General features: G+C 46.6%; 1 protein-coding gene across 2 annotated transcripts in view; it reads right to left on the reverse strand.

Annotated features, from left to right (window-relative positions):
* Nucleotides 1–21768, reverse strand: part of LOC106572368 (plexin-A1) — a 269207-nt gene that overhangs the window by 193438 nt on the left and 54001 nt on the right. For both annotated transcript variants that reach the window (XM_014146446.2, XM_014146445.2), the window contains exon 3: nucleotides 16200–16382. In XM_014146446.2, coding sequence (XP_014001921.2) covers nucleotides 16200–16382 — 183 coding nt within the window. The remainder of the gene's footprint in view (nucleotides 1–16199; nucleotides 16383–21768) is intronic.

The following is a 21768-nucleotide window of genomic DNA, read 5'->3' on the forward strand; positions in this document are numbered from 1 at the left end:
CATTAGGTAAACAGTAGTGTTATTCATTAGGTATGTAGTAGTGGTATTCGTGTGGTATGCCGTAGTGGTATTTATTAGGTCTGTCGTAGTGGTATTCATTAGGTATGTTGTAGTGTTATTCATTAGGTATGTAGTAGTGGTATTCATTAGGTATGTGGAAGTGGTATTCATTAGGTATGTAGAAGTGGTATTCATTAGCTATGTAGTAGTGGTATTCATTAGGTATGTAGAAGTGGTATTCATTAGGTATGTAGTTGTGGTATTCATTAGGTATGTAGAAGTGGTATTCATTAGGTATGTAGTAGTGGTATTCATTAGGTATGTCGTAGTGTTATTCATTAGGTATGTAGTAGTGTTATTCATTAGGTATGTGGAAGTGGTATTCATTAGGTATGTAGTAGTGGTATTCATTAGGTATGTAGTTGTGCTATTCATTAGGTATGTAGAAGTGGTATTCATTAGGTATGTAGTAGTGGTATTCATTAGGTATGTAGTTGTGGTATTCATTAGGTATGTAGTAGTGGTATTCATTAGGTATGTAGTAGTGGTATTCATTAGGTATGTAGTTGTGGTATTCATTAGGTATGTAGTAGTGGTATTCATTAGGTATGTAGTTGTGGTATTCATTAGGTATGTAGTTGTGGTATTCATTAAGTATGTCGTAGCCAGTTTCCAAAGATGCATTATGATGCATTACATGCTCAAAACCATTTTCAATAAAAATGACAATTATGACAATGACCGCGGCCATTTGCATGACAATTCATAATCCATAATGTCATAATCGTCACAACCCTAGTCTTCCCCTATAATCTCTACTCCGAGTCCACTAACACGCACATTATCACTTGCACACACTCACAGTCACACACTCACACACACTCCCTGTTTTTGACCGCTTCTCACCCCACAGCACAAAGGGCCCCTCTGTAATATCAAAGCCAAAACAACTCGTGCTTGGCTCAGATGGTGACCAGGAGCATCCCAATCCTCTTTCCCTACACAGACCCACATACACACCCTCTGCTCCACACACTGCTGTGCAGCCACATGCAGCCCCACAGCCACTGACAGGCCTGAGTGGACTAATCCCAGTCAGAGAGGGAGGGGGTGTAAGGGGAGCACAGAGCTGACACCAGAGACACATATGATACTGTAGACACACACATGTATGTCGACACACATGAAGACACACAGACAGACGGAGAGACTGAGGGACTGACTAACACACACACACACTAAATCAGATGTACACGCTGTGCCTATGAATTAACATGGTGGCCAACCATGATTCATACACAAACTGCAGACAAATAATCTGTACACTACATTTACAAACTAGTCATGCTTTTTCACAGACAAATAAAATAGGTGGTAAGTGCAATTCGATATGAACTAGGGACTGGGGAGTACATGAATTGTCCTTGTGAACTGTGGGGTATAATGTGTGTGTGGAACTGTGTGCCCAGAGAGAGAGAGAGGGAGGTGGCGACGGCTCAGTCTTAACCTGTTGGGGCTAGGGGGCAGTATTTTCACGGCTGGATAAAAAAACGTACCCGATTTAATCTGGTTACTAATCCTACCCAGTAACTAGAATATGCATATACTTATTATATATGGATAGAAAACACCCTAAAGTTTCTAAAACTGTTTGAATGGTGTCTGTGAGTATAACAGAACTCATTTGGCAGGCAAAACCCTGAGACATTTTCTGACAGGAAGTGGATACCTGATGTGTTGAATGACATTTAAGCCTATGCCATTGAAACACACAGGGGTTGATTAATGTTTTGGCACTTCCTATTGCTTCCACTAGATGTCACCAGCCTTTACAAAGTGTTTTGAGTCTTTTACTGTGAGATCTGACCGAACAAGAGCCATGGAACGGTGATGGCCGATTAGACTCTGGCGCGCGAGTTCATCTTGGGTACCCTCGTTCCAATACGTTATAAAAGAGAATGCATTCGTCCACCTTGAATATTATTCATGTTCTGGTTAAAAAAGGCACTAATGATTTATGCTATACAACGTTTGACATGTTTGAACGAACGTAAATATATTTTTTTCCCCTCGTTCATGACGAGAAGTCCGGCTGGCTTAGATCATGTGCTAACAACACGGAGCTTTTTGGATATAAATGATGAGCTTTTTTGAACAAAACTACACTCGTTATGGACCTGGGATTCCTGGAAGTGACATCTGATGAAGAGAATCAAAGGTAATGGATTATTTACATAGTATTTTCGATTTTAGATCTCTCCAACATGGCCGTTTGTCTGTATAGCAAAGCATATTTTTCTGGGCGCAGTGCTCAGATTATTGCAAAGTGTGATTTCCCAGTAAGGTTATTTTTAAATCTGGCAAGTTGATTGCGTTCAAGAGATGTAAATCTATAATTCTTTAAATGACAATATAATATTTTACCAATGTTTTCTAATTTTAATTATTTAATTTGTGGTGCTGACTTGACTGCCGGTTATTGGAGGGAAACGATTTCCTCAACATCAATGCCATAGTAAAACGCTGTTTTTGGATATAAATATGAACTTGATAGAACTAAAAATGCATGCATTGTCTAACATAATGTCCTAGGAGTGTCATCTGATGGAGATTGTAAAAGGTTAGTGCATCATTTTAGCTGGTTTTATGGTTTGGTGACGCCTGTCTTTGAATTGACAAAACATTACACACAGCTATTGTCAATGTGCTCTCCTAACATAATCTAACTTTATGCTTTCGCCGTAAAACCTTTTTGAAATCGGACAACGTGGTTAGATTAAGGAGATGTTTATCTTTCAAAGGGTGTAAGATAGTTGTATGTTTGAAAAATTTGAATTTTGACATTTATTTGGTTTCAAATTTGCCGCTCTTGAAATGCACCTGCTGTTGATAGGGTGCACCACGGGTGGCACGCTAGCGTCCCACATAGCCCCAAGAAGTTAATCCCCCCTTTCCTCTCCAACCAAACCAAACCACAACCCATAACATCGCCCACACAGAACAGAGCCACCGCCGCCGCGTTATGACTATGACCCATAGAGGAGGAGTAGAGTGGAGAGTAGAAGGAGGGGGCTCTATACAGTACCCTACATTCCCCCCAGCCACCCTCCTAACCACCTTACCCTCACATGACTGGGCTGTGTCAGGAAGCCTGCCAAGTCTCTGTACGCTTTAATTAAGCAGAGAAGAGGCCCCAGCATAGCCCCGCCGTCCGCCTCAGTCCCCATGCCTGCTCTGACTCGCTCCCCTCCTCACAGCACAGTACAGTACAACACAGCACAGGGAGATTACACTCCCCGCACCACTCGCTTGCCTTTGCGCTGTAAGGCATTGTTCCCACCACAATGGAACCAAAAGCCTGGGGAGTAGAGCATTGTTTGGTGGGGAGGGGGGAGAGGGGGGAGAGAGGGGAGCTGACAACGCTTGTTCTTTTAGCCATGGAGAGGCTGAGAGTGGCACTGTGATATCAGGCTCAGTAATCTAACACCATCAGTGTCTCAGGCACAATGGAGCTTCTTGGCACAGTCAGGGCCAACAGATGGGAGAATTATACTACCTATGGTAATCTTTTAGTTTGTTCTCTCTCTCTCTCTCTCTCTCTCCGTTGCAGAGGAATGCTAAATCAGCCAGCCCTCCCTCTTCCAGCTCTGTGGAAAAAGTTCAAAAGCGGGAAAAAAAAGCCTCAGCCGGCAAGGCTACCGTTTATGGACGTGTTTTGAATGTCTCCAGGCTGTGTCTTTTGACACACTGAGCAGAGCAACACACTCTCTCTTTTCCATGCAATGGAGGAGCAATCACTCCTCCCACCAGGCAGGCTGGCAGGCAGGCAGGCAGGCTGGCAGGCAGGCAGGCAGAGCAGATCAAAGGCCAGAGCTAGCTGAAAGTGTGGAGGTGAAGGGGGCTGTGTGAACTGCACAACCTCACAACCTCTAGCTTCACCTGACACCTAGCACTGTGGAAAACCACCGACAGACAGACCGACAAATAGACACACCGACTTATGGACTGACATTCAAATAGACTGATGAACCAGAGCTGGGGAAGGTTGGAAACAACTTAAAGGTAGAGTTTAAGAGTGTGTGTGTGTGTGTGTGTGTGTGTGTGTGTGTGTGTGTGTGTGTGTGTGTGTGTGTGTGTGTGTGTGTGTGTGTGTGTGTGTGTGTTCAAGTGCCCCAGTGTTCTGATTGCAGAAGCCTCTCCAGAAATGTGATGTCTACTTGATAATCACACAACTGATGAGTGGAAAATCTACAGGCTCATCTCCATCAACAATGGGCTCTAGTCTTGTCTGCTCAGCCCTGACACATGGATCAGCATATGTGTGTGTTCAATCATCCTAGAATACCCACATGCCTATGTCTCTCCTGGTGATGGAAACTTCAAGGCTAAGCAAGCGTTTCATAAAATAGGAAGATGACAGGGCCACTACAAAGTAATCTACAGAAGTTTGTGAAGCACGTCTAGGACAGCTGTCTCAGACACCATCTATCAATATGAGGTTAATAACATAGATGGGATGCTCTCCTCGCCTGAGTCCAGACTGAATGCTGTCGGACACAGTGTCTGAATACTCACAGGCAGCCTAATGAATAACAGGACAACAATGGGGTACAGTAGAATATAACAGTGTCGCTGTCTGACATATGTGCCATGCTATTGTTGGCTGAACCGATTCTCGTAACAGCATGCTAGCTAAATAGTGTGTGTTACAACGTCAACGAGCCGTACATGCATGTGAGTGTTTGATACCCACCAAGCTGTGGCTGACTGAACATGTGACGAAGCAGACAAACAGACGGGGCAGGTGAGGGGAACAGGTGATCTTCTCCTCCTCTGGAACGGGACACACACACACACACACACACACACACACACACACACACACACACACACACACACACACACACACACACACACACACACACACACACACACACACACACACACACACAGTTGTCTGTAGTTGGGAGTGTGACGTCAGGGGGGCACAGTCATGTGGGGATAGCAAGCCGTTGCTGAATCAGCAGCTGTGCATGGCATCAGGTGGGCACTGCCCTCATATAAAGATGCCACAACTGCAACAACACAGTCAGGGGTACTTACCAACACTGCCCTCTCCCTAGATCACACACACCTTGAGAACCATCTCCGGGTCACACACATACAGAAGCACACGCACACATACACCAAGGTGTACCGCCATGCCAGGGATTGGTCAGTGTGTACAATAGACAGCTTGATTTGGCCTATGGCACCTGACAGTAGACATCACTGCAGTATGTGGTGTACCACATACAACTAGTGAGCCTGAATATGGGGGGAAATATTCGATTAGCTAAACAACTATCGGTACATGCAGAGGTGTATTCAAATCACAAGCAGATACATTCTTTGATTCATGTTTTCCACCAGCCTCCCAACCAGCTTGCTTATGAAAATGTCATTATTCAGTACGGCTCACTAATATCACCATCTAGCTCTATTGACGGATATCACACACGAAGCCAGCCGGGCTCAAGGACACTTAAGTAATATATCAAGTAATACCCCACCTGGGAGTGGAACTGACAACCTCACACAGAGTCCTGGAGCTCGGTCTGCATCAAGAACCCCTACCACACCACCATGTCAGCTCCCCACAGTGCAAACGCTTGTAGCCTTTTAATTCAGTTCACTCCGCAAGCACTTTATAAAGGCATCCACACTCTTCACACTTTTCCCCTTGTTGAGTAGATATAGATAGGACTATATATAGAGTTATGTAGAACAGTGGTGGTGCTGGAAGAATAGTGGTGGTGGAGGAAGAACAGTGGTGGTGGTGGAAGGACAGTGGTGGTGGAGGAAGGACAGTGGTGGTGGAGGAAGGACAGTGGTGGTGGAGGAAGGACAGTGGTGGTGGTGGAAGAATAGTGGTGGTGGAGGAAGAATAGTGGTGGTGGAGGAAGAACAGTGGTGGTGGAGGAAGAACAGTGGTGGAAGAACAGTGGTGGTGGTGGAAGAACAGTGGTGGTGGAGGAAGAACAGTGGTGGTGGTGGAAGAACAGTGGTGGTGGAGGAAGAACAGTGGTGGTGGAGGAAGAACAGTGGTGGTGGTGGAAGAACAGTGGTGGTGGAGGAAGAACAGTGGTGGTGGAGGAAGGACAGTGGTGGTGGTGGAAGAACAGTGGTGGTGGTGGAAGAACAGTGGTGGTGGACGAAGAACAGTGGTGGTGGAGGAAGAACAGTGGTGGTGGTGGAAGAACAGTGGTGGTGGAGGAAGAACAGTGGTGGTGGAGGAAGAACAGTGGTGGTGGTGGAAGAACAGTGGTGATGGAGGAAGAATATTTTGTAAATTACATGGCCGAAGTCAAGGATCGGTAGGATAGTCAGTTTTACGAGGGTATGTTTGGCAGCATGAGTGAAGGAGGCTTTGTTGCAAAATAGGAAGCCAATTCAAGATTTAACTTTAGATTGGAGATGCTTAATGTGAGTCTGGAAGGAGAGTTCACAGTCTAGTCAGACACCTAGGTATTTATAGTTGTCCACATATGCTAAGTCAGAACCGTCCATAGTGATGCTAGTCGGGCGGGAGGGTGCAGGCAGCGATCGGTTGAAGAGCATGCATTTAGTTTTACTAGAATATAATTGCAGTTGGAGGCCACAGAAGGAGTGTTGTTTGGTGTTGAAGCTCGTTTGGAGGTTTGTTAACACAGTGTCCAAAGAAGGGCCAGAAGTATACAGAATGGTGTCGTCTGCGTAGAGGTGGATCAAAGAATCACCCGCAGCAAAAGCGACATCATTGATATATACAGAGAAAAGAGTCGGCCCGAGAATTGAACCCTGTGGCACCCCATAGAGACTGCCAGAGGTCTGGACAACAGGCCCTCCGATTTGGCACACTGAACTCGATCTGAGAAGTAGTTAGTGAACCAGACGAGGCAGTCATTAGAGAAACCAAGGCTGTTCAGTCTGCCGATAAGAATACGGTGATTGAGAGTCGAAAGACTTGGCCAGGTCGATGAAGACGGCTGCACAGTACTGTCTTTTATGATGGTGGTTATGATATCGTTTAGGACCTTGAGCATGGCTGAGGTGCACCCGTGACCAGCTCGGAAACCAGATTGCATAGCGGAGAAGGTACGGTGGGATCTGAAATGGTCGGTGATCTGTTTGTTCACTTGGATTTCGAAGACTTTAGAAAGGCAGGGCAGGATGGATATAGGTCTATAACAGTTTGGGTCTAGAGTGTCTCCCCCTTTGAAGAGGGGGATGACCGCGGCTGCTTTCCAGGAATCTCAGACGATACGAAAGAGAGGTTGAACAGACTAGTAATAGGGGTTGCAACAATGGCGGCGGATAATTTTAGGAAGAGAGGGTCCAGATTGTCTAGCCCAGCTGATTTGTAGGGATCCAGATTTTGCAGCTCTTTCAGAACATCAGCTGTCTGGATTTGGGTGAAGGAGAAGCGGGGGGACTTGGGCCAGTTGCTGCGGGGGGTGCAGAGCTGTTGGCCGGGTTTGGGGTAGCCAGGTGGAAAGCATGGCCAGCCGTAGAGAAATGCTTATTGAAATTCTCGATTATCGTGGATTTATCAGTGGTGACAGTGTTTCCTAGTCTCAGTGCAGTGGGCAGCTGGGAGGAGGTACTCTTATTCTCCATGGACTTTACAGTGTCCCAAAACCTTTTGGAATTAGTGCTTCAGGATGCAAATTTCTGTTTGAAAAAGCTAGCCTTTGCTTTCCTAACTGACTGTGTGTATTGGTTACTGACTTCCCTGAAAAGTTGCATATCGCAGGGACTATTCAAAGCTAGTGCAGTATGCCACAGGGTGTTTTTGTGCAAGGCAAAGGGCGGTCAAGTCTGGAGTGTACCAAGGGCTATATCTGTTCTTAGTTCTACATTTTTTGAAAGGGGCATGCTTTTTAAGATGGTGAGGAAAGCACCTTTAAAGAACAACCAGGCATCCTCAAGACGGGATGAGGTCAATATCCTTCCAGGACACCCGGGCCAGGTCGATTAGAAATGCCTGCTCGCAGAATGTTTTAGGGAGCGTTTGACAGTGATGAGGGGTGGTCGTTTGACCGCGGACCCATAACGGACGCAGGCAATGAGGCAATGATCACTGAGATCCGGGTTGAAAACAGCAGAGGTGTATTTAGAGGGCAAGTTGGTCAGGATGATATCTATGAGGGTGCCCATGTTTACGGATTTGGAGTTGTACCTGGTAGGTTCCTTGATAATTTGTGAGATTGAGGGCATCTAGCTTAGATTGTAGAACGGCCGGGGTGTTAAGCATATCCCAATTTAAGTCACCTAGCAGTACGAACTCTGACGATAGATGGGGGGCAATCAATTCCCATATGGTGTCCAGGGCACAGCTCGGAGCTGAGGGGGGTCTATAACAAGCGGCAACAGTGAGGGACTTATTTCTGGAGAGATGGATCTTTAAAAGTAGAAGCTCTAACTGTTTGGGCATAGACCTGGATAGTATGACAGAACTCTATCTCGACAGTAGATTGCAATTCCGCCCCCTTTTAGCAGTTCTGTCTGGATGGAAAATGTAATTGGGGATGGAAATTTCTAAATTTTTGGTGGCCTTCCTAAGCCAGGATTCAGACATGGCTAGGACATCAGGGTTGGCGGAGTGTGCTAAAGCAGTGAATAAAGCAAACTTAGGGAGGAGGCTTCTGATGTTAACATGCATGAACCCAAGGCTTTTACGGTTGCAGAAGTCAACAAATGAGAGCGCCTGGGGACACACAGGGTCTGGGTTAACAGTGGGGGAAAGAGTGGGACAGTAGGCCCGTGCTTCACATTCCTACACGCACGCACACACGCACACACACGCACACACACGCACACACATATGCAAACACGCACACACACACGCACACACACACACACACATGCAAACACGCCCACGCACGCGCACACACACATGGATACAGAGAGACATGCTATTCTGACAGGGAATTCTCTGGAGGACCGGGGCTGCGGGCAACCAGCACGCACACACACACACACACAGAGGAGAAGAAGCTCAAGGTGACATGCTACAAAGAATGAGGAAAGGAGGGGAAGGGGATAGGGGAGAGGGAGATAATGCTACAGACAGGATGTTAATTCTCCAGCCACTTTTACCACTTATGGTGGTAATATCATAGGCAGCTGATATAATAGCCTCTTGAACAGCCTCTCATACAGTGAGCCAAACTAGTCCTGCTGTTACACAGTGCCCTGTGCTCATTCTACTGGGAATCAGGGAAAGAAGAGAGAATCAATCTCTTCTCCCAGCTCTATCATCCCAACTCCTCTCCATCATCTGAAAGTGATATCATCCCATCCCCGATATACCAGATCAACATTGAGACAACGTCCAGCAGGCAGTAGGCTGAACGTTAGTTAAACGCTCCTCACCAGGGGAGCATCCATCATTTCCATTAGTCTCCTGACTGACATTTACAACACGCTGCCGTACAGTCATCACTGGAGCACTTCCGATACGGCGACTCCATCACCATTTCCAAATGCTATGTCGTTAATTAGGATTCACATGGTACATTACCTTAGATATCATGTGTCTTAATTAGTCTGATTCTCAGTCACAGTAAAGACACAGATGCAGACATTACATTAGCATCAGCGCTACGTCAATAAAGGTCTGGTCACTGGGGAGCCTGTATCCTGTCTGTGCATGTAGGACGGTCCCTGACTAACCTTGCTGTGGCTATCCCTCTGCATCCCTCTCTCTATATCTCTATCCTTACCCAGGCCAGGATCTGTGGAGGAGGATAAATAGTAAGTAGTGTACACTGCCTAGTCCTAGTGCATATAACCAGCCCAGAGAGGGAGAGAGAATGAAGAGAGTGAGCCTTGCTCCATTATGTATGAGTTGTTAATTGGGAGTCTCTGCATGTTTCACTGCCTCAAGATCAGCCATGCCACTGAGACTGAACAGACGGCCTGATAGGGCCAGCCACACGCCACTCAGCCCGTCGGCACGGTAACAAGGCCAGTGCCATATGCAGATTGGCCCAGTCGTTCGGATCTCACTTGGGTAGGAGGGAGAGGAGGTGAGGCCTAGCAGGTTGGGGGAAAAAAACAGAGAACATTTGTTGTTTCCTTATTTTCTCTCTTTTGTTTTTGGCGGTTGAAACGGTTCAGATGGCTGAGAGAGGCTATTTAGCAAGAGCTGTGAGGGCTGAGGGGTGATTCTCAGGTTGTAAATAGAAGTAGTCTGAGAGAGAGCTTCCCAGGTTTTATGGAGATTTGGGTGTTCCTCTCCCTGTGTCTTTGTGAAGCAGCAGCAGATCTGTTCTGTGAAGCTGAGGAATCCTATTAAATAACAGACAGTGACCTGGTGATTCCAGCTCTACTGGCTGATCCTACAGAGAGGGATCACAACACCATATGAGCACATTCTATACTGAACAAAAATATAAACAATGCAACCATTTTAAAGATTTGACTGAGGTACAGTTCATCTAAGGAACTCAGTCAATTTAAACAAATTCATTAGGCATTAATCTATGGATTTCACATGACTGGGAATACAGATACTTCAAAAAAAAAGTTAGGGGTGTGGATCTAAAAACCAGTCAGTATCTGGAGTGACCACCATTTTCCTCATGCAGCGAGACACATCTCCTCCGCATAGAGTTGATCAGGCTGTTGATTGTGGCCTGAGTGAATGTTGTCGCACACATCGATCCAGAGCATCCCAACCATGCTCAATGGGTGACATATATGGTGAGTATGCAGGCCATGGAAGAACAGGGACAATTCAGCTTCCAGATTCTTGCGACATGGGGCCGAGCATTATCATGTTGAAACATGAGGTGATGGTGGCGTATGAATGGCACGACAATGGGCCTCAGGATCTCGTCACGGTATCTCTGTGCATTCAAATTGCCATCGATAAAATGCAATTGTGTTCATTGTCCGTAGCTTATGCCAGCCCATACCATAACCCCACTGCTACCATGGGGCACTCTGTTCACAACATCAGCAAACCACTCGCCCATACGACGCCATATGTGGTCTGTGGTTGTAAGGCCAGTTGGACGTACTGACAAATTCCCTAAAACAACATTGGAGGTGGTTAATGGTAGGGAAATGAACATTACATTCTCTGGCAACAGCTCTGGTGGACGTTCCTGCAGTCAGCATGCCAATTGCACGCTCCCTCAAAACTTGAGACATCTGTGGCATTGTGTTGTGTGCACATTTTAGAGTGGCCTTTTATTGTCCCCAGCACAAGGTGTACCTGTGTAATAGTCATGCTGTTTAATCAGCTTCTTTGTATGCCACACCTTTTAGGTTGGATGGATTATCTTGGCAAAGGAGAAATGCTCACTAACAGGGATGCAAACAAATTTGTGCACATTTGAGAGAAATACCATATGAATCCTTGTGTGTAGAGGCTTTACCCAAACATGCACACATCATCTGGTGTCCCATACTTCCCCTCCAGCACTAGACTAGTTGCATTTGCACACGTCCAGCCGTCCGCTGCCTCCACGCCTGCTAAGATTTACGCCTGTGATTATATATTCATACAGATGAGTCAATAAGGGCCTTGCAGCCGTAGCAACGGGAGGACTGGGCGAATTCCAATGAGCCGCTATCAGGCCCCAAAGCCTCCCATCAATAGACTGCAACTTTACATTTCATTAGGGCACGGCGCACAGTTTAACTCCAAATGAATAGCAATAAAACAAGACTGCCAACAACGATCGGGGGGCCCTCCACACACTCTCCTCTCTCCACACAGAAGCACTGCTCTGCTCCCGTCCGCCCGCCCCAGATGGGCTGTTCCCGACCGTCAAACCACCGGCTCCAACACTACAATTACAAGCCAAACAAACAGATCAACAAACAAAACCAAATCAGGAGAAAATTACATTGATGCCGCCACATGGAATTGGACTGCAGTTTATATGTGGACATAATCAGAGAGGAGAAGCCGTTTGTGATGGCGTGGTGGTAGGCGGTGAGACTGTGGATACTGTGATGTCAGGGTCTCCTGAAGAGAGGCTTTAGGAGGGACTGGTTCTGCTCTGTAGTGATGACTATGCTTCCCTAGCCACAGCCAGCTAGTCAACAGTCTCTGTTCCTGTATGTACAGCACTACATCGATCTGTGTGTGATAACGCTGGCAGCCTGTGCCCCACCACCCAGCACTTGGCATCCACACAGGAAGAGATGGTGGCAAAGGGAAATGGGATTCCGATTGTGGAAGGGATATCTTCCCTCTGAGATCTACTGATTCATCCCACCCCCAGCCTCCACATCCCCTTCCAGCATCCTGCCGGCCAACCGGCTGCAGCCTGCAGACAGACGCCCACAGCAAAGCACCGCTCCAAACCCACAGCTAGCAACCGCTACCTCAGGGGTCAGCACCAAGGACTATGGGACTGGGTTTCAGCCGACTTAGCAAAACAAGAGAGGCGTGTGTGTGTTTGTGTGTGTGTGTGTGTGTGTGTGTGTGTGTGTGTGTGTGTGTGTGTGTGTGCGTGCGTGCGTGCGTGCGTGCGTGCGTGCGTGCGTGTGTGTGTGTCCTAGACCTAGGCTAGTGTGTATTAATGCCTGAATAATGGTTCAGTGTCTATCAGTGTGTATGCAGGTGTGCATGCTGGTGTGTATAAATGTGTGGTTGCATTCATTCCATACGTGACCGACCGCCTCAATTCCGTCTTATGTTGCAACATTTTAATTATAATTTTTTTTTACATTAGATAAAAGTAGAGACTACGAAATGGTATATCATACACTGCAGTTGAGGAACAATGGGAAAGTAATTCTGCTTTGAAAGTTGATAAACTTTTGAGAAAATGATCCTTAATATTTTGGTACATATACATACTGGAGAGCTCTTCTTTGTCTACACCCATTCAGCATCGTTCACACCCTCTTAAGCCTTAGCCCCACCCATCTCTTTAAGAATTCACATGTGAGGCCATGTGCTAAACAGAGTGAGAAAGGTAGTGTAGTAAACAACCAAAGATTTCAAGACTAAAAGTGGTGTATTCACCCCAGAGACAACTGGCTAACTTGATGGGTCATCTAATCATCTGGCAAAGTGGAGTTTTTTGTTTAGACATGTAGCTAGCTAGCTACATTTCAAACGGATTGTCATAGCTAGCCACCATGCATGAAATGCTGGAGTATGAATCTGCAGGTAGCTAAAGCTAACCAACTAGGTTCAATGTTATCTAGCTAGCTAACATTAGGCTATAACTAGCAATGCAAATGGTTTTCTGAGATACAAATAATATTACTACACAGATCATACACATAATGTTAGCTAGCGAGCCAACAAGCTAATGTTCACTAGCTAGCAGTACGCTTTAACTTACAATGAAAATTACTTTCTGAAAAAAAATCTGAAACGTATAATACAGTATCTGAAAATGTCGCTAGAATCTTACCCGTATACATGAATGAACGCTTCATGGCAGCGTGTCTTTTCAGTTTGGTTTGTAGCTAGCTATAGCTTGTTTGGCCCGTTGTTGTGTCAAATCACTCCGGTTCACACTGATGTGCAGAAAGTCGTCCATCACAACTTTTTCCCACTGATCTTTGGCGATAGCGCCTGCTAAATTCATGGCAGCAATGTTGTTGAGAGCAGAAGCAACACTTTGGCAGTTCTCCATGTCTAACATTACATCTGTCAAAAAAGCTGCGGGAGCAAGGATTATCTACACATACTGATCAGCTCATGTTATAGACAGAAGAATGCTACATGGCAGACCAATCCAAACTCATCTCTAGGCATGTCCAGCCCATGCATTACCTTAGCCAATCATGGGTAGCAGGAAGGTTCCTGTCTTTTTCCGTGGCTAAACCAACTAGGCTCGTAATTTAAATATTTTATTTGTATTTACAGATGGCATACAACTTTGTTATTAAAATGATCTTCAAATACCTCTCCTGTGAAGTAGTGACGTGTGACATACCCCTAGTTTCTTGAAGCTGGTCACATATTACTCTATTATCTGACACATAAAATGACCTAATAATTTCATACATTCATAATCACCATACAAAGATACTGTCAAATCTACTCACTCTCAGCTTTTAGTGGAGTTCTGACAAAAGCTGGAACCCACCACCAAGGCCATTTTTAGCCTCTACTCTGTGTTAACAGTCTGGAACCATCTGAGAGGCGTCCTAGAGTCATCTCTGTTGGCAGTGAAGGGCACCAACACCTAGTCCTGCCCCCTCCCCTGTTCTCGTCTCTCCTCTACTGTTCTCCCCTCTTCTCTCCTCTACTCCCCTGTTCTCTCCTGTCCTCTACTGTTCTCCCCTCTTCTCTCCTCTACTCCCCTGTTCTCGTCTCTCCTCTACTGTTCTCCCCTCTTCTCTCCTCTACTCCCCTGTTCTCTTCTCTCCTCTACTGTTCTCCCCTCTTCTCTCCTCTACTCCCCTGTTCTCGTCTCTCCTCTACTGTTCTCCCCTCTTCTCTCCTCTACTCCCCTGTTCTCTTCTCTCCTCTACTGTTCTCCCCTCTTCTCTCCTCTACTCCCCTGTTCTCGTCTCTCCTCTACTGTTCTCCCCTCTTCTCTCCTCTACTCCCCTGTTCTCGTCTCTCCTCTACTGTTCTCCCCTCTTCTCTCCTCTACTCCCCTGTTCTCTTCTCTCCTCTACTGTTCTCCCCTCTTCTCTCCTCTACTCCCCTGTTCTCGTCTCTCCTCTACTGTTCTCCCCTCTTCTCTCCTCTACTCCCCTGTTCTCTTCTCTCCTCTACTGTTCTCCCCTCTTCTCTCCTCTACTCCCCTGTTCTCTCCTGTCCTCTACTGTTCTCCCCTCTTCTCTCCTCTACTCCCCTGTTCTCTTCTCTCCTCTACTGTTCTCCCCTCTTCTCTCCTCTACTCCCCTGTTCTCTCCTGTCCTCTACTGTTCTCCCCTCTTCTCTCCTCTACTCCCCTGTTCTCTCCTGTCCTCTACTGTTCTCCCCTCTTCTCTCCTCTACTCCCCTGTTCTCTCCTGTCCTCTACTGTTCTCCCCTCTTCTCTCCTCTACTCCCCTGTTCTCTCCTGTCCTCTACTGTTCTCCCCTCTTCTCTCCTCTACTCCCCTGTTCTCTCCTGTCCTCTACTGTTCTCCCCTCTTCTCTCCTCTACTCCCATGTTCTCTCCTGTCCTCTACTGTTCTCCCCTCTTCTCTCCTCTACTCCCCTGTTCTCTCCTGTCCTCTACTGTTCTCCCCTCTTCTCTCCTCTACTCCCCTGTTCTCTCCTGTCCTCTACTGTTCTCCCCTCTTCTCTCCTCTACTCCCCTGTTCTCTCCTGTCCTCTACTGTTCTCCCCTCTTCTCTCCTCTACTCCCCTGTTCTCTCCTGTCCTCTACTGTTCTCCCCTCTTCTCTCCTCTACTCCCATGTTCTCTCCTGTCCTCTACTGTTCTCCCCTCTTCTCTCCTCTACTCCCCTGTTCTCTCCTGTCCTCTACTGTTCTCCCTTCTTCTCTCCTCTACTCCCATGTTCTCTCCTGCTCGCTCCTGTTTTCCCCTGTTTTCCCATTTTCCCTGTTCTCTCCTGTTCTCTCCTGTTCTTTCCTGTTAGTTCCTGTTCTTTCCTGTTCTCCAGAGCTCTGGGAACAGCACCAGAGAAGGCACAGCAGTGGCTCACAGCACGACAGCGATTGCCTGAAGAAGCCGGTGATTGACAAACCCACTATGTGTGGGTCTACTCCAGACCTAGGAGCAAGAGCACTAGATCTGTGGAGGATGTCGTATTCTCTTAGGAAAGGGGGAAAACATTTGTTCCGGGGAGGGTCCTCTTCAGAAAAACAACTTTCCCTACAAATCCTGAGTTTGGGTAGGCAGGGCTTAAAATGCAGGTGGGAATTGTGCTCATGTTCAGCTAGGGCAGCAAGCAGATACGACAGTGATGTCACTGGTGACGCACATCCCATTTCCGACTCGTCCTCTCTGTCCCAACTGGTGCTGGAACTTCTATAGACGTGTACGCTGGAGCATTGGTACGCTGTGGGAAGCAACCTGTCTGTCTAGAGACTCCAGAGAGAGTCTAGAGAGATCTCAATCCCATCCACCCACCCAGCACAAAGGAGTTTCTACAGCTTTTGAAAGACCAGCTTCTTACAGCTCCAGCTCAACGGTGGCCAGGCAGAAATGAGACAGAGACTTTAAATTCATCCTCATAACCAGAGGTTGGTAACACATGTACACACACAAACACACAGAATCCACCAGTGGCCTACCTTCTTAATACGTCCGCTGCGTGTGCCGGCGAAGGCCACAGTGTGGCCGCGGTATTCATAGGCTGCCACCGACGTCATACCATCGTCCTTGTCCACGAACAGAGGGAGACCCTCGATGGTGCTGGTCCCCCCCAGGGGCTGGTTGAAGTCCTGCCCACAGAAGTTATCGTCTATTTGGAGTGGCTGCACAGAGGGGGGGGGTTAGAGCGAGACAGAGATAGAAAGAGAGACAAAGAGAGTGAGAGATGGGAGAGTGAGAGAGGGGAGAGAGATGTTGGGAGGAAGGGAGAGTGCGAAAGAGATTGGGAGGAAGGGAGAGAGAAGGGGAGAGAGATTGGGAGGGGGAGAGAGAGGGGGAGAAAAGATTGTGAGGAAAGGAGATAGGGGGGAGAGAGAGATTAGGAGGGATGGAGAAGGGAGTGAGAGATTGGGAGGGAGAGAGTGGAAAGAGAGATGTTGGTAGGGAGGGAGGGGTTTGGATTGGGAGGGAGAGAGAGAGAGGGGAGAGAGAGTGATTAGGAGGGAGGGAGAGGGAGAGGGAGAGGGAGAGGGAGAGAGAGAGAGAGAGAGAGAGAGAGAGAGGGGGAGAGAGATATTGGGAGGGAGGTAGAGAGAAAGGGGAGAGAGATTTGGAGGGAGGGATGGAGAAGGAGGAGGGAGAGGGAGAAAGAGATTGGGAGGGAGAGAGCGGGGGAGAGAGAGATTGGGCGGGAGAGAGAGGGGAGAGAGAGGGCAGAGAGAGATTGGGAGGGAGAGAGAGGAGAGAGAGAGAGAGATTGGGAGAGAGAGAGAGATTGGGAGAGAGGGAGAGAGAGATTGGGAGAGAGGGAGAGAGAGATTGGGAGGGAGAGAGAGATTGGGAGAGAGGGAGAGAGAGATTGGGAGGGAGGGAGAGAGAGATTGGGAGGGAGGGAGAGAGAGATTGGGAGAGAGGGAGAGAGAGATTGGGAGGGAGGGAGAGAGAGAGAGGGGAGAGAGAGATTGGGCGGGAGGGAGAATGAAGGAGGGAGGGAGGGAGGGAGGGAGAGATTGGGAGGGAGGGAGGTAGAGAGAGGAGGAGAGAGAGATTGGAAGGGAGGGGGGACAGAAGAAAGTGTGAGTGACGGATAGGCCAAATTTAAATATCATCATCAAAATAGCAGCATACACACACTGTCACTGTAAAAGAAAAGTGGTTAATTGATGTATGTGTGATAGACCTGTGTGTAGCGGGCACCAGGTGGTATCTTTCACATGCACTGACACATGTAACCAGAAGATAATCACTAGCACCCGTATTAGCGTAGCGACCTCCAGCTCTCTAACACATCACATCCTCTTACACAACACTAATTAACTGGTGCCAGGATCCCCTCATTCATTAGAAGACATATAGCTTCCATAGGAGACAATCAATCACACACAATACACACTCTGCCTGCCGCTAAGCTCTCTGGGAAGGAAGAAGATGTGCGTGATCTGAGCCATGATGTGACCAGACTGGAGGATGGAAAGAAGGAATGCCGCCGGGTGAATTCTTTAGTCGTCCTTTGTCTGAAGACACAAAGCCACAAACATGTACACTACCAGTCAAAAGTGGTCAAAACACCTACTCATTCAAGGGTTTTTCTTTATTTTGACTATGTCACATCCTGACCATAGTAAGATGTTATTTTCTATGGTAGAGTAGTGACAGGGGGTGTTTTGTGTTTTTCTATGTTTTGTATTTCTATGTTTAAGTTCTAGGTTTCTATTTCTATGTTTTTTTTTGGGGGGGGGATGATCTCCAATTGGAGGCAGCTGGTCCTCGTTGTCTCTAATTGGAGATCATACTTAAGTAGGTTTTTTTTTCACCTGTGTTTGTGGGCAGTTGTTTTTTGTTTAGTCTCTGTACCTGACAGAACTGTGCGCTGTCATTTTTTCTCTTTGTTATTTCGCTTCAGTATTTTGAGTTATAATAAATTATCATCATGAGCACTCAACACGCTGCGCTTTGGTCCCCTCTCTACGATAGTCGTTACAGACTATTTTCTACATTGTAGAAAATTCCACACGTATGGAATCACAAAGTAACCAAAAAAGCATTAAACAAATCAAAATATATTTTATATTTCAGATTTTTCAAATAGCCACCCATTGCCTTGATGACAGCTTTGCACACTCTTGGCATTCTCTCAACAAGCTTCATGAGGTTGTCACCTGGAATGCATTTCAATTAACAGGTGTGTGGAATTTCTTTCCTTCTTAATGCGTTTCAGCAAATCAGTTGTGTTGTGACAAGGTAGGGGTGGTATACAGAAGATAGACCTATTTGGTAAAAGACCAAGTCCATATTATGACAAGAACAGCTCCAATAAGAAAAGAGAAACGACAGTCCATCATTACTTTAAGACATGACGGTCAGTCAATACAGAACATTTCAAGAACTTTGAAAGTTTCTTCAAGTGCAGTCGCAAAAACCATCAAGCGCTATGATGAAACTGGCTCTCATGAGGACCGCCACAGAAATGGAAGACCCAGTGTTACCTCTACTGCAGAGTATAAGTTCATTAGAGTTACCAGCCTCAGAAATTGCAGCCCAAATAAATGCTTCACAGAGTTCAAGAAACAGACACATCTCAACATCAACTGTTCAGAGGAGACTGTGTGAATCAGGCCTTCATGGTCGAATTGCTGCAAAGAAACCACTACTAAAAGACACCAATAAGAAGAAGAGACTTGCTTGGGCCAAGAAACACGAGCAATGGACATTAGATCCTTTGGTCTGCAGACCAAATTGTAGATTTTTGGTTCCAAACGCCGTGGCTATGTGAGATGCGGTGTGGGTGAACGGATGATCTCCGCATGTGTATTTCCCACCGTAAAGCATGGAGGAGGAGGTGTTATGGTGTGGGGGTGCTTTGCTGGTGACACTGTCTGTGATTTATTTTGAATTCAAGGCACACATAACCAGCATGGCTACCACAACATTCTGCAGCGACATGCCGCCCAATCTGGTTTGGGCTTAGTGGAACTATCATTTGTTTTTCAACAGGACAATGACCCAACACACCTCCAGGCTGTGTAAGGGCTATTTTACCAAGGAGAGTGATGGAGTGCTGCATCAGATGACCGGGCCTCCACAATACCCCGACCTCAACCAAATTGAGATGGTTTCTGATGAGTCGGACCGCAGAGTGAAGGAAAAGCAGCCAACAAGTGCTCAGCATATGTGGGAACTCCTTCAAGACTGTTGGAAAAGCATTCCAGGTGAAGCTGGTTGAGAGAATGCCAAGAGTGTGCAAAGCTGTCATCAAGGCAAAGGGTGGCTATTTGAAAGATCTCAAATATAAAATATATTTTGATTTGTTTAACACTTTTTCTGGTTACTACGTGATTCCATATGTGTTATTTCATGGTTTTGATGTCTTCACTAATATTCCACAATGTAGAAAATAGTCAAAATAAAGAACCTTTGAATGAGTAGGTGTTCTAAAACTTTTGACCGGTAGTGTACATTGATGAACAGAATTAATCTTAGTGGCACTCCACTCTCCTTTTCACATCATTTAGCACCTGCTTTACTTAACTAAAGGCAATAGGTCTCAATAGGTGGTCCAGGTATGTCATGACATAGCACAAGACGGGGGATGGGGCTTTCCTCTGTAGTTATCTGTTGCTCCTCTATTGTTACTCAAGCAAGGGGGCAGGCCGATGACATCACAGATTCCCATCAGACCAACTCCTAGATAACCAACTCCTAGATAACCTACTCCTAGATAACCTACTCCTTGAAGTATGCAGTTGTGTCTAAAAAAAACACTATTTTGCTCAAAGCATATATTTTTACCCTTTAGTGTGTGTACTTAATTGTAATTCAACTTTTTCAACATTAAAAGTTAAAAAATAGCTGGAAGAAGTCTTTAAATGTAGGGACAATGCACAAATACAAGTGGTTTACTTGTACTATTAGCTCAGTACACTTGGTTTTCAGGGAAAAAACTGGACCACGTTAAGGACATGATCATTGAGTCCTGATTTAGCCCATTCTACTCTCTGAGTATCAAACTCTCCCCCACCCCGTCCCCACCCCCCCTCCCGAACCAGAAGACCCCTTCCCATTCTGGATACCAGACGGGCCTCATTAGAAGAGACAAGAGTGTTGGCGACCCCCGCGTCCCCCTGCCCTGCCCGCTGACGCCCCTCATGTTTCACCCAGTGAGAGGTGCTAGCTCTGCCAAGGGCCAGCCAGGCCAGGCATAACTGTGTACAGCAGAGTTCCTCTGAAAGGACAATGCGGGAGACCATGTCCTTTTCCAAACCCCCACCATGGAGTTGGGTCTGGAAATAGAGCGGGGGGGGGGGTTAGAAGAGTAAACACAGGACATCTGGGGCCAGATCATTATAGGCTGCCTGCAGACTGTGTTGGAATTAAATGGTTCTGGATATGGTGCAGTGCTCAGTAGGTCTAAGGCTCCTGCCGCCTGAGAATACTGTAATCAGCATCCAGCAGGTACACATACTTTACCACTAACAGATGTCTGCTGCAACATTTCTACTGTAAATCTCTAAGTCATATAACCATGGAAATTCAGATTATTAATCCGTGGCTATGTCCATCTCAGCAATGTTAGCTAGATAACTTTTCCTAACAGTCATGGATCTGATGGAGGAATGTCCTGGCAGGCCAAGTCTAGGTCCAGCCTGGGCTGAGGAGAGAGAGAGGCAGCCGGGGAGAGAAATAGGAATCTGGCTGGGCTACTATGTGAGTTCCCATGGGGGCCTACGACCTCCCCTTGCTCCCTCCCTCCCTTGCCCCCTGCGTTGGGACAGAGACAAATTCGGCAGAGCGACTGGACGGGCCTCCTATCGCAATCAGCAGAAACAGCGTGGCAGCAAACCAGAGCCAGAGGTTCAGACTGGCAATGAGGCATGGCTATCTGTGCTCCTCTTGCTCTGCCTCCCTGGCTCTACTCTCACTCTGCTTCCCTCTACTGTTTGTTTGTTTATCTTTTTGTCCTTCCCTCGCTCAAATTACACTGAATGGGAAAGGAAGGAAAGGAAATATTGAGAGTCTGGTTGGTGATAGAGACTGCGATAGGGAGAGGGAGTGGGTTTGTCAGGACAGAGAGTTGGTAGAATGACTTTTACATGGAAAACCATCCCACTCTCCTAGAGAGTTGGTAGAATGACTTTTAAATGGAAAACCATCCCACTCTCCTAGAGAGTTGGTAGAATGACTTTAAATGGAAAACCATCCCACTCTCCTAGAGAGTTGGTAAAATGACTTTAAATGGAAAACCATCCCACTCTCCTAGAGAGTTGGTAAAATGACTTTTAAATGGAAAACCATCCCACTCTCCTAGAGAGTTGGTAGAATGACTTTTAAATGGAAAACCATCCCACTCTCCTAGAGAGTTGGTAGAATTACTTTAAACGGAAAACCATCCCACTCTCCTAGAGAGTTGGTAAAATGACTTTTAAATGGAAAACCATCCCACTCTCCTAGAGAGTTGGTAAAATGACTTTAAATGGAAAACCATCCCACTCTCCTAGAGAGTTGGTAGAATTACTTTCAATGGAAAACCATCCCACTCTCCTAGAGAGTTGG

This window comes from Salmo salar, chromosome ssa15 (genome assembly GCF_905237065.1).
Source record: "Salmo salar chromosome ssa15, Ssal_v3.1, whole genome shotgun sequence".
NCBI lineage: Eukaryota > Metazoa > Chordata > Actinopteri > Salmoniformes > Salmonidae > Salmo > Salmo salar.